Genomic DNA, 12336 nt, shown 5'->3' with positions numbered 1-12336 from the left:
ATTTCTGCCAGGTAATAGGCAGGGACCTGGCAAGTGTGCAGAAGAAGAGTCTGCAAATTTTGCTTTTGTACCTTTTCCAAGTGCCAGAGGAGCCTGAGGGCTTGAAGTTTGTCCTTCCACTCTCCCTCCCTAGCAGAACAGCCAGTTGGAATTGGCCTTTTAATTTCAGGACGTGACCACAGAACTGTAGTGACTGATGAATCAATTAATCGACCCGTGGTATTTATTGAGCCCTTGCAGTGTGTAGAGGACTGTACTAAGCGCTTGGGAGAGTACAGTACAAGTTCCCTTCCCACCTGGACCCTACAGTCCAGAGAGGGAGACAGACAAATACATTACGCATAAGTATACAAGTGCTGTGGTTCTGAGGGCAAGATGAATATCAAGTGCTCAAAGGGGAGAGATCCACAAGGAACTCACAAGGGCAAGGGTGTAGGGGAAATGAGGACTTATTTGGGGAAGGCACCTGGAGGAGATGTTATTTTAATAAGGCTTTGAAGGTGGGGAGTATTTGGTCTATCGAATAGCTTTTGTCTACCCCAATGCTTAGTACAGTGACTGGCAAATAATAAGCACTTAACAAATACCATTTTAAAAAAAAAAGATGAAGCAGGAGGAGGTTCCAAGCCAGAGGGTGGACATAGCCAAGGGGTTGGCGGTGAGAGAGATAAGATTGAGTTACAGGAGTAAATTGGCATTGGAAGAGCAAAGCATACGGGCTGGGTTCTAGGAAAGCAGCGAGGTCAAATAGGAGGGGCGACCTAATGAAGAACTTTGAAGTTTGATGGTAAAGAGTTTCTGTTTGATGCAGAAGGTGGATGGACAACCATAAGAGGCTTTTAAAGAGTGGGGCGGTGTAGGCTGAATGCATTTTTTGAAAAATGATCCAGCAGCAGAGTGAAGTAAGGACTGGAGTGGGGGGAGACAGCAGCTGGGAGGTCAGTGAGGAGGTCAATGCAGTAGTAGCCAAGGTGGGCTAGGATAAGTACTTGGATCAGCAGAGTAGCAGTTTGGATGGAGAGGAAAGATATCAAAGTAGAACCGAGAGGATTTGATGACAGATTGAATCTGTGGGTAATTCATGACCTCATCTGCTCTGTGACTGGGCAAGTCACTGCACATTTCTGTGCCTCAGTTACCTCATCTTTAAAATGGGTGTTAAGACTGTGAGCCCCATGTGAGACTGGGACTGTGGACAACCTCATTTGCTTGTATCCACCCCAGCACTTAGTTCAGTGCCTGGCACATAGGAAGCGCTTAACAAATACCACTATTATCATTATTATCATTATTATTATTATTAAAACTGATAAAATGATATATAAGTATCTATAAAATAATAAAAGACTAGAGCAAACCCTGGACACTCAGTATTTACTTTGTGAAGTAAGCTAGTTATAAAGAAAGAACAAAAGCTTTCTTAGGGATCTTAATTTTAATGACTTTTTAATTTTAATGACTTTAAAGATTTGAATGACTGCAGAATTGTTTTTTATCTTGACTGATGTATTCTGTACAGGTCAGTAAATCAGCATGCATTCTCACAACACAAGCAATAATGAAACTTCTGAAGTCCAAAGAAGCTGCCACGGCTGTGGATATTAAAACATGGCCCACCATTTTAGAAACAGGTATAAACTCAATGAGTGTTTTGGGGAATGTTCACTCACTGGATGATGATGCATTGTTGGTATTCAGTAATGTTAAACAGTAACAACTCAGTGATTCAGAAGGTGGTCAAGAAATCACTTCTTGAAATGATTTCACACCCTTGGAAATGAGCAGTTTGGAATCAAGTAGGACTAGGAAGGAGAAAGCCACCATTTGGGGACTTTGCAGCCCAGATTGGAAACTCTCAGGTCTTAAGAGTCCAGCTGAGGGGGGTCGTCGTCCCCGTGACGTGGATATCTGTGCATGCATACGCCCATCCCATTCTCCCTTTCTCGGGCATCCCCTGCCACCCGCATACCTGTGGTGCCTTACCAGCCTTGTCCATTCTGCTCACTTGGCATGGACTGTTCTTTCCTCAGGATGTTCTAAGAGTTTCTTTGAAAGTGATGGTTTTTTTCCTGTTGAGACGGGGTTTTACACAATCTAAAATAACTTTTCTCATTAACAGATGACATACCTAAAAAGAAGGTGGCTAATGTTTTTAGACCTCCTTCCCCAGATATGCTGGCATACTTGGACTTCAGTGTGTCCACTACTGGTATATTGGCTGGAGTCAAGGTAGGAATTTGATACTAGAGTTTCCGCTTACTTCAGCATCTTAAAAGCAAAGTATTTTATGTATTTGTATTGATGTCTGCCTCCCCCACTCTAGACTGTAAGCCCGTTGTGGGCAGGGAATGTGACTTTATTGCTGTTTTGTACTATCCCAAACAGTACAGTGCTCTACACACAGTAAGCACTCAATAAGTACGATTGAATGAGTGAATTAAATCAAGTAATTTTCTCTTCCACCATTACACGTTCTTCCCCGCGAAGGGAAGAACATCAAGAAATTACCATTAATTTCTTCCTTTATCTTATTACCACAGTTATTGTTGATTAGTTATTGAGCAACTGATTCCTTGAACTCAGATTAATGTAAAATAATTGGTTGCGTTGATTGCTTAATGTTAGGAGCCAAAGTATCACATACAGACCTCTTCTGTTTTACCGAAGAGGTGGGTCTGAGTGCTGGATTTTGAGAATATCAAAATCTAGTAATGACAGGTCATCTTTCAAGAAGGTAAATGTAGTAGCTCTGCAGAACAGATATACCTAACATAAAAAGCTGCATCAGTGCAGACAATAGCATTTAACACTTTTGCTGGATATGGTTAAAATTAGACTGGCATTTAGCATTATTAAGGAGGTCTTATTTTTTTATTTCTTTGGAAAGATGTCCCATGCAGCGACAAGTGCCTTATGTCGTTCTATAAAGCTACAGTGTGAGTTATACCCTTCACGACAGATAGCCATCTGCCTGGACCCTTATTGCGGCCTAGGATTTGCACTGTGGTGTCTATGCAGGTACGGTTTTGAAACTTCCAGTATATATTTTCTACACGTTTCCCTTGTTTCTTCTTTAGCCTTATCTCTCACTTCCTCCCCTGCCTGCTCCTTTTGGCAGTCGCTGCTTTAGACTATTTACATTCTTCGGCCCAATGTCCATCTGGCAACAGAAGGTTTAGAGGAACAATGTGCCGGCCAGAAGTAATTCTAATGTCCTAACGTATTCAGTAGTGCAAACAACATGAGCAGAATGCAAGCTGTTTGCAAAGTGCTTCCTAGGAAGTGCTTTGAGCAGCTTACTTGAATACTTGGAAGCAGCCTGGCTTTAATGGAAGGAGCACAGGACTGGGAGATGAGACCCGAGTTCTAATCCTGGATCCACCACTTGGCCCCTCTGTGGCTTTGGGCTAGTCACTTCCTCATCTGTAAAATGGGGATTAAATACCTTCACTCCCTCCCATTAGACTGTGAGCCCTGTATGAGACAGAGACCATATCCGATAGGCTTGGACTCGGTCTACCCTGGTGATTAGCACAGTGGTTGGCAAAGAGTAAGTGCTTAACAAAAATCACAATTATTAATACTCACTAATGGGCATTTAGACCATGGCTGCATTGATTAAAGAGAAAATCATGTTTGGTTATAAGCTGTCATCTAGGGGTTGTAAATTGAAAAAAAAATTTCTGTACAGTTTTTAATCAGGAAGATATTTCTTGAACTAAGTATTGTATTGATAGTTTAGGAAGACACAATAGTCAAGGCAGGTAAAGAGAGCAGTAATGAGGCACTCATTGAAATATTGGGAAACTGCAAAAACCTAATTGACCCATTAGGAACCCCACTGGTTTTACTAAATTACTAATAATGTAGGGTTATGGCTCTTTCTATGGAAGTGTATCTGAAATTAACTACCATTAACGTTTCAGAACATATTTGATATCAGGGATTCATTTGTTTGAACACAAGTTTCCCATTTTCACCTTTACAAGAAGCTCCCAGATTGTGGTCACCTTTCTTCAGTAATGAGTCCAACAGAGAAGAGAGACCCTCTTTCTGTTTAGGTTGCTTGAGCTTAGTAACCATTTTTGGACCCTGGCAAGGAGTTGGAGCTAGGATTTATATGCTTTCAGCCTTTTGCTTCTTTTTAAGCAGCGTGGCTTAGTGGAAAGAGCGCGGGCTTGGGAGTCAGAGGTCATGAGTTCTAATCCTGGCTCCGCTACTTGTCAGCTGTGTGACTTTGGACAAGTCACTTAACTTCACTGTTCCTCAGTTACCTCATCTGTAAAAAGGTGATTAAGGCTGTGAGCCCCAAGTGGGACAACCTGAATACCTTGATTCTACCCCAATGCTTAGAACAGTGCTTGGCATATAGTAAGTGCTTTAACAAAAGCTATCATTATTATTATTATCACTGAATTTCCTTAGGCCGTGGTTCCTGAACTCCTCTTCTGTTGCCTTTAAGGGAGCAATCAAATTTAACTACTATCCCAATTAGCTGCTTCATCTACATGTGTGAAATGTAATTTCTCTACCTGGCACCCACTTAGTGACTTTTATTTGCATCTGTGCATCTGCTTACAATCATCTTTTTTTTTACTTCTAGTGTCTATTCAGGACATCAATCTATTCTTGTCCCTCCACTTGAACTAGAAAGCAATGTGTCTCTGTGGCTTTCTGCCGTAAGTCAGTATAAAGTGCGGGTCACCTTCTGCTCCTATTCCGTCATGGAAATGTGCACCAAAGGTCTGGGAACACAGACTGATAATCTCAGGGTAAGTGAACTTTGTATGTCCCCGTATAGACTCCTACGAATGTACATCTGTAGGAACGGTCCCTCCTGGGATTATCCATATTAATGAAAAGGAAATGAAAATAGATCAGTGGCTCCCAGGAGGGGTATCAAGTAAATTTTGATGTCTTGGTCCTGTGCCCACATGGAGAAGAGATTTTTCCTCACTTGTAGGACAAAGGGGTGAGGGTGGGGAGATGGAAAAGGAGGTGGAGGCAGAATGGGAAGAGAGTGGAGAGTCCAAGGGAAGGAAGAGAAGGAGAAGAAGGTGCTTGTCGCTAACTCCGAAACTCCGTAGTTTCCTCCTCTCTTGCTGCCACTGTCAGAGGAGAGGCAGGAAGATACAGCTTGTTGTCTTGTTGTCGCTGTGCTCTGGAGTTGAGGGGGGTGGAGAGAGGAGCCTCAACAGCTGTATAACTGTTAGCAACTCTGAGTGATGCAAGTCGGCAGGAAACTCCACATCACATTTTTGACACATCTCTGGATGGGCCCTTCCTCCCCTCTTCTCCCCAGGTGTCATAAACCTTTGGGGGTGAAGTGGTGAAGGTTGCTGGCTATAGACAGCTTCCTCGGGTGGTCCTAGATTCCCATTGAAGATAGACAATGAAATCCATCCCCCGGGGTGATTTGGGATTGCTGGGCCATATCTAAACAATTGTCACCTCACACCAGTAAGGGTGGCAGGTACTGAAAGGAAAAATAGTTGAGGGGCAAGCTAGTTGAGGGGCAAGCTAGCCGCAACAGTTTGGTGTTTCTTGTTTACAGATGAAAGGTGTGAACCTCTCCTGTGTACGAACGTGTATGGTGGTTGCAGAAGAGAGACCGAGAATTGCCCTGACCCAGTCGTTCTCCAAATTATTCAAAGATTTGGGTCTTTCTGCCCGGGCAGTGAGCACAACATTTGGGTGCAGAGTCAATGTAGCAATTTGCTTACAGGTGAGAGAGGATTGCAAACCCTACTTTAGTAACTTTCTGTGCATGCTTTTAAAACTGAATATTCCTTGTGCTTCCCTTGCCTATGAAAAATTTCTCAGGATTTTTCTAATGAAGTTTTGTAAGTTGCTTACTCTTTTGGCACTCAAATTCATTCCACTTCATTAATTATTTCTCGCCAACTGTACATATCCCTCTTAAATTTCTTCTTGGTTTACAAATCACCCAGAAACTTTGGCACCATAAGTTTATTTTATGTGTTCAGTCGATAGTATTAAGCACCTGCTGCGGGGAGAGTACTGTACTAAGCACTTATAGTAGGTTTAGGAGACATGATCCCTGCCTTCTATTTGCTTAAGATGACTAGCCAAAGCTCCTCTTTAAAACTAAAGGCCAACAAAAACAGTTCCTCATAACAGTTTGTATTATGGTATGTGTTTGACTTTGCTTGACCGTACATTATAAGAACTCCAATGCAGAAACACTTAAGCTTCTTTTTCAGGTGAAACATCCAATAGAAGGGTAGTCTGAAATGGGTTTACATGTACTTATAGAGCACTTACTCTGGACAGAGAACTGCACTAAGCAGATGGGAGGATATGGTAGATCAATACATGAATTAATGGTATTTATTGAGAGTTTATTGTGTGCAGAGCACTGTACAGAAAGCTTGAGAGAGTGCAATACAATATGATCCCTGCCCTCAAGTTGCTTACAGTTTAGTAAAGGAGCTTTACCTGATCCTTACCCTTAAGGACAAGTGTCTACTTGGGGATACAGACGCTAAAATACGTTATAGGTAGGAAAACGCAGTAGACCATAAAGATGTACATTAGTGCAAGGAGTGTGAGGACCTGAGTGTTTAGGTGATGCCAAAGGCAGAGGGCTTGCGACAGCAATTTCACACCATATTGGATAAAATGATCTTGGGCAAGTCACTTATCCTCTCTGTGCCTCAGTTACCTCAGATGTAAAATGGGGATTGAGATTATGAGCCCTTTGTGGGACAGACTGTCCAATCTGATTAGTTTATGTCTACCCCAGTGCTTAGCACAGTGCCTGGCAATCGGTGGTATTTATTGAAGGCTTACTAGATGCAGAGCATTGTTCTAAGAGCTTATCAGGTGACACATTCCCTACCCATAATGAGTTTACAGTCTAGAGGAGGCTTATTATTTTTTCTTTGTCATACATAGCTGTGCTTGCCTTCATGATTTCTGAACAAAGACTTTACCAAGTGGTCCTTTTGCTAAAGCCCATCCGGATTACACTCTGTCTAAGCCTGTTAGATTGACTGTATATTTAGCAATTCATATAAATGTAAATGGGGCAAAAAGCATTGTTCAAACACGTAGGATAATCTTAATGGAAATCTGTGTGACATAAGCCCTTCTACTATGTTTACTGACTGGCTAATCTCAAAAGGTTTTGTGAGGTTCAAAACTCCTGAGGCTTTTTTGTCTCTGTGACAGTGTCACTTCAGTGTTCAAAGCCTGCTAACTTACAACTTCATTTGAACAGGCAGAGTGCCCTGCTTGTGGCAAGCCCGTCTGTCCCTGTGGTCTTTGGAGCAGATCAAGTGGGGTTTTGAGAGGGGGAAAAAGAAATAAAGGACACAGAGAAAGGAACTGTGAGCGAGCATGAGTATGTGGGTCTGCTGTGTGGAAGAATGTGGATTGTTTATTAAAAACTATTTTTCCATTATGAAGTATATAATTTGTTGAGGGGGATGCTTAAATCCAGGTTTACTATCACGAATGATATTCTGTATTTCAGATAACTATTCTGACTTTGGAATTAATGATTGATGAAAAACCCATGTCAGTAATGTGGAAAAAAAGATTAACTGGCTTTCCCTTTTGTTTCTTTTAAGATATTATGATGTGTTTTGTTCTTCCTTACTGTGTGTATCTCATGTCTACTGTGCCTTTCTGTTTGGGGTTTCCTTTTGGCTGTTTCTTCTCTGTCTCTCACACTTTGCTGGCCTCTGTTTCTTCTGTTTGTGGTCCTTCTGTCAGCCAAACAGGCTGGGAAAGCTGGCTGAACAGGTATAGTGATGCATGTATGTGCTTGTATGTTCTAAAATTCATCTCCCTTCAGTGTGTCCACTGAAAGTATGTAACACCACATGAACATTTGCCATTGAATTTCAAATGAAAGCTTTTTGTCTTATTTTGCTCAGTGAAGTATGTATAAGATTTTTTAAGCATTTAGGAGAAAGTATTCATAATCTCTTAAATATTTCTTTTAAATGTTCTTGATTTAAGAAAAGCCTCCTTGCACCTCCTCCTTAAGGCAGACATTGATTTGTAGTAAACCAAAGGGATTATAGAAGTAAATTTAATGAAAATGCTTTCTTAGCCCAACAGCCCTAATCTTGTAAAGCTATACTGAGTGTGCCTTAAATGGGATAAATTTTCAGTAAAGGTTTATAGCCTGGAATGCAAGTACAGAAAAGGAAAACAGTTGGTCATTTCTCCCACTGTTTTAGAAAGTTACCCTTAGCATTCTAGTACCATACGTTCCCAGTAGATATTATTTTCGAATTTGAGATGTTAGGCCAGGACTTCCTGTGTGTTTTTAGGTTTTGTTTCCCAATCAGAATTTTTTAGTGTAATGGAACTTTGCATTGGAATAAATGACAATTTTGGAATTGAGATGTTGTTATAGCCCATAACCCAAAAGATAAATTGTACAAGTATTTTTTTTATTTTAGTTTTTTAGTGATCAAATTACATTGTCAAATAGTCTAGATACTTGGGGATGAGAAAAATAGTTATCGTGTGTGTGATTATGTTGGTAATTATAGCAAGTAAGGGAAGTTGCAGCAATTTCCCGAAAACTTTCATTTGTCTAGTGTGCACTTGTTAAACATTACATATAGAGATGTTTTTGCTCAGTGAAAAATAGATTGCTTAAGGAATTCTTAATTAAAATATTTTGTTTTTCTTTGTCTCTAGGGAACTGCAGGACCAGATCCAACAACTGTCTATGTAGATATGAGAGCTCTTCGCCATGATAGGTAATTACTGTTACAGCAATTAAGGGTCTCTTTGAGGGGGTCCAAGAGCAGCTGCTCTGTGGGACCCTCTCCAAGCAAATGCAAGAGGATCCCTTTAGTTGGATGAAAATGTTTGATGCTCCCTGAGTTTGCTCAAGACAGAGGGCAGTGGTGGGTGATGTGAAAACAGACCACCGGACTTTAGGGATTAGTTTGGGCCCGGAGGTTTCCCTTATTCAAAACCTCTCTATCTCCAGGTTCTTCCTATGGTTAAGGGGAACAGGCTAGGGGTACTTACGGCTGCCCTCGACTAATCAATTAACCGTATTTATCGAGCACTTACTGTGTGCAGAACACTCTATATATAGACACTTGGTACCCCTTGGAAAAAAGCCCAAAACTATCCCATAAGATATATAAAGGTATGAAGGTGATCAATTGCATATGAAGATTTAGAATCCCTGGTGGCTACCAAATCATTATAACCTGCATAATGAAATAGAAGAGAAAATTAAAATATCATCTACAAATTTCCAGGTTTCCATTTGCACATACAGTAATTACAGGAGAAAGGATGGACTCTCTTTGGAATGCATTCATAGTCAAATGAAGTTGGCATATCTATCTATCTTACCCAACTTCAGGATGCATATTTTTATGGCCAGAGAAGTTTAATCCAGTCAAGTATTTTGACATTTATAAATCTTCCACTCGAGTCTCTATAATTGCAGTTCAAAGCAAATCAATCTGAGGCAATGTCTTTACCCCTGTGCCCCATTCTACCCCCAGAAAAGTTCCATTATTAATGCCCAGGCGGTCAGGGTTTTGCACGTAATAAACAAAGCTCAAATAAACTTAGTCTGAAAGCCCCATGTGAGACAGGTGCTGCATCCAACCTGATCAACTTGTATCTACTCCAGGACTTAGAACACTGCTTATAAGGCAGGATATTTTTCCCTTCCGGCCCACGGGAGGAGTCAAAATGTGAATTTCCATAGCAGTGGAAGCTTTCTGTATGTGCCAGATCCCCTACACTTCTTTGAGTGTCCTATTACTAAATCCTAATCCCTCTGTCTTAGACTGAGCCCCATGTGTGACAGGGACTGTGTCCAACCTGATTAACTTGTATCTACCCCAGCACTTCAAACAGTGCTTGACACATAATAAGCTCTAAAAATGCAATAATAATGATATACTCATTACAGGTTTTTTGGAAAGGGGAAAGAGTAACCTTCCCCTGTCCAAGAATGCCCATGCATGAATAGGTACCTTACCTGTCCGTATTACTCTGGCTTTCTGGTAAAGTCTCTAAAAGCTGGTCATTAATTAATTTTTTTTTTAAATGTAAGGACTCCCAACTACGTGACTGGTGGATTGAGTGCCACACTCAGTTAACAGCAGCATAAAAAGGTAGATGAGGGTGGCGTATTGTCTGCTGCAGAAGGGGTGCAGGCTCACATTCTGTCTGACTTCAGATTGCCCCCCGCTACTCCCAGAGAGCCACCTGTCTCCTAATGCCTCTTGCTAGTCCAAAGAGATCTGAGCAAGAGCATGCTGTCTCTCTGCAACCTGCCACTACTGGAAAAACAACTCATACATGTGTACTGTAATGATGGTGGGATATCCCATTCTCCTAGCCCGAAAGAAAAGATGGGACAACCCTCTGAGCTGTGAGGCAGGGAGTGTTGGTCTCAGGTCTTTTCCCCAAAGTGGCCTTCTCTTTGGAAGCCCAGGGCAGCTCTAGCCATAGGCCTTTTCACCCACCACTTGGGGAACTCGGTAGCACTTGACTGTCCTCAGGAGCTCAGCAGAACCGTGATGGGCTCACACTGGTGGGCAGGACTGGGAAGAAGCCTGGAGGTCCAGCGACCAGACTGGATGTGGGTTTGGTTTTGTAGAGCTGGTTGATGTTAGAGCTAAAAGCAGAATCTCCTTGAGCAGTGGTCCTAAACATGTATCTATTTCATAGAAAAAAAACAGTTGGCATAAAAAGAAACAGCGGGTCAGAAGGACTTGGGTTCTAATGCCAGTTCTGCTACTTGTTTGCTCTGTGACCTTGGGCAACTCGCTTAACTTCTCTGGGCCTCAGTGACCTCGTCTTTAAAATGGGGATTAAGACCGAGCGCCCACGTGGGACATGGACTGTGTCCATCTGGATCAGCTGTTATATATTCCAGCACTTTAATACAGTGCTTTACAAATATCATAAAAAGTCTGAATCTGCAAAAAAAGGCAGAAAATGTGCCTGTTTATTGTTAAGCGCTCAGTAAATACGATTGAATAATCAGTGAATCATTGGATTGAGATGAAAAAATCCAGGTTTTGACTTCTGACCTATAATTTCACCCACTGGAGAATATTTACTTCAGAAGAGGAAGATCAGGTTGATGGTGTCAGTTCCCTATTAAGAAGCATTCTCTACCTGTTTGCAAACAAAACGGCTAACCCAGCTATAATAGTGATTTAATTCAGTGTAAATCCTGACCTTGCATTTTCTGAGATTTGATTTGTGCAGTGAAAAGTGGACACTGAATTGCTTTTTTGCTTTGTTCCTTTTAGGGTGCGTTTAGTTGAAAGGGGCTCTCCACACAGTTTGCCGTTGATGGAATCGGGAAAGGTAATGGAAGTTAAAACATAAGCCGGTGGTAGATCTAGTTTTTACCTTGCCCAGGAAGCACTGGCCTCTCTGTAAGTGTTCTGGAAATGGTCATGAATCTGTATGCTGACCCATGCAAATCATTTCTTCTTTTTGGGAAATAGGCAACGGGGTGGCAGGAATGAGGAATAGTAATAACTTCTCTTCCCAGCTCTATACTTGAAAGAGAGAAACATCCCAACTCCTGATATCAGTCACCTCATTTTAGAATAGGGGGTAAGAAGTGGAAATCCCCCCCTTCATTTGGAGCATAAATCTGGCTTGAGAGAAAAATGAAATGAGGAAGGTAGTGTGGTTAGGGGAACTGGAGAGTTTTAGAGGCTGAAAGGATGAGCCTACTGAGGCATTAGAGGACCCCTTCTGCCCTCGAGAGCAAAAGAAGCAGATGGTTGGGCAGTGCTAGTGGGGTTGTTCAAGGTGCAGGTAGCCCCGGAAGGGACATGGATGCTTGCAGTCTGCGTTTTACTGGTGTCAGTTGCTAAGAGTAGCAATCAGTGGAATTTATTGAGCACTTACTATGTGCAGAACACTGTACTAAGCACTTTGGAGAGTACAGTACAGCAAAGTTAGCAGGCACATTCCCTGCCCACAATGAGCATATAAGGCTAGAGGGGGAGACAGACATCAAATAAGTGATTTGTAATATAGAAATTCCCCTCTCAGTGTGGCAGTACTCTACCAGTCCCGACTACGGGAGGAAGAGTCAAGCAGAGGCACATCCATTCCATTCCTAGCTTGGGCAGTGGCTAATGAGTGGCAGGTGATCTGCTACAAGTCAAAACTCACCTGTGCCGGACAGCAGTGGCACGGGAGAGAGTCGAGGGCCATGACTCTAGTTGACTGGGCAGTGGAGGCAATGGTAAAACATTTCCAGATTTTTACCAAGGAAACTCTATGGACACACTACTGGAACGATTGCAGATGGAGGTGGGGCGTTCTGGGAGAGGTGTCAAACAA

General features: G+C 42.0%; 1 protein-coding gene across 3 annotated transcripts in view; it reads left to right on the top strand.

The window, feature by feature from the left end:
• DIP2A (disco interacting protein 2 homolog A) overlaps positions 1 to 12336 on the top strand; it is a 154161-nt gene that overhangs the window by 136117 nt on the left and 5708 nt on the right. For 2 of the 3 annotated variants that reach the window (XM_039912499.1, XM_029069561.1), the window contains 8 exons: positions 1520 to 1631; positions 2120 to 2229; positions 2888 to 3018; positions 4604 to 4772; positions 5555 to 5725; positions 7741 to 7770; positions 8683 to 8744; positions 11283 to 11340. In XM_039912499.1, the coding sequence (XP_039768433.1) occupies positions 1520 to 1631; positions 2120 to 2229; positions 2888 to 3018; positions 4604 to 4772; positions 5555 to 5725; positions 7741 to 7770; positions 8683 to 8744; positions 11283 to 11340 (843 nt within the window). The remainder of the gene's footprint in view (positions 1 to 1519; positions 1632 to 2119; positions 2230 to 2887; positions 3019 to 4603; positions 4773 to 5554; positions 5726 to 7740; positions 7771 to 8682; positions 8745 to 11282; positions 11341 to 12336) is intronic. The other variant, XM_029069562.1, reaches the window with a different exon arrangement.

This window comes from Ornithorhynchus anatinus, chromosome 7 (genome assembly GCF_004115215.2).
Source record: "Ornithorhynchus anatinus isolate Pmale09 chromosome 7, mOrnAna1.pri.v4, whole genome shotgun sequence".
NCBI classification, from domain to species: domain Eukaryota; kingdom Metazoa; phylum Chordata; class Mammalia; order Monotremata; family Ornithorhynchidae; genus Ornithorhynchus; species Ornithorhynchus anatinus.
The sequence above is the reverse complement of the archived record's forward strand: the minus strand, read 5'-3'. Positions and strand labels throughout refer to the sequence as shown.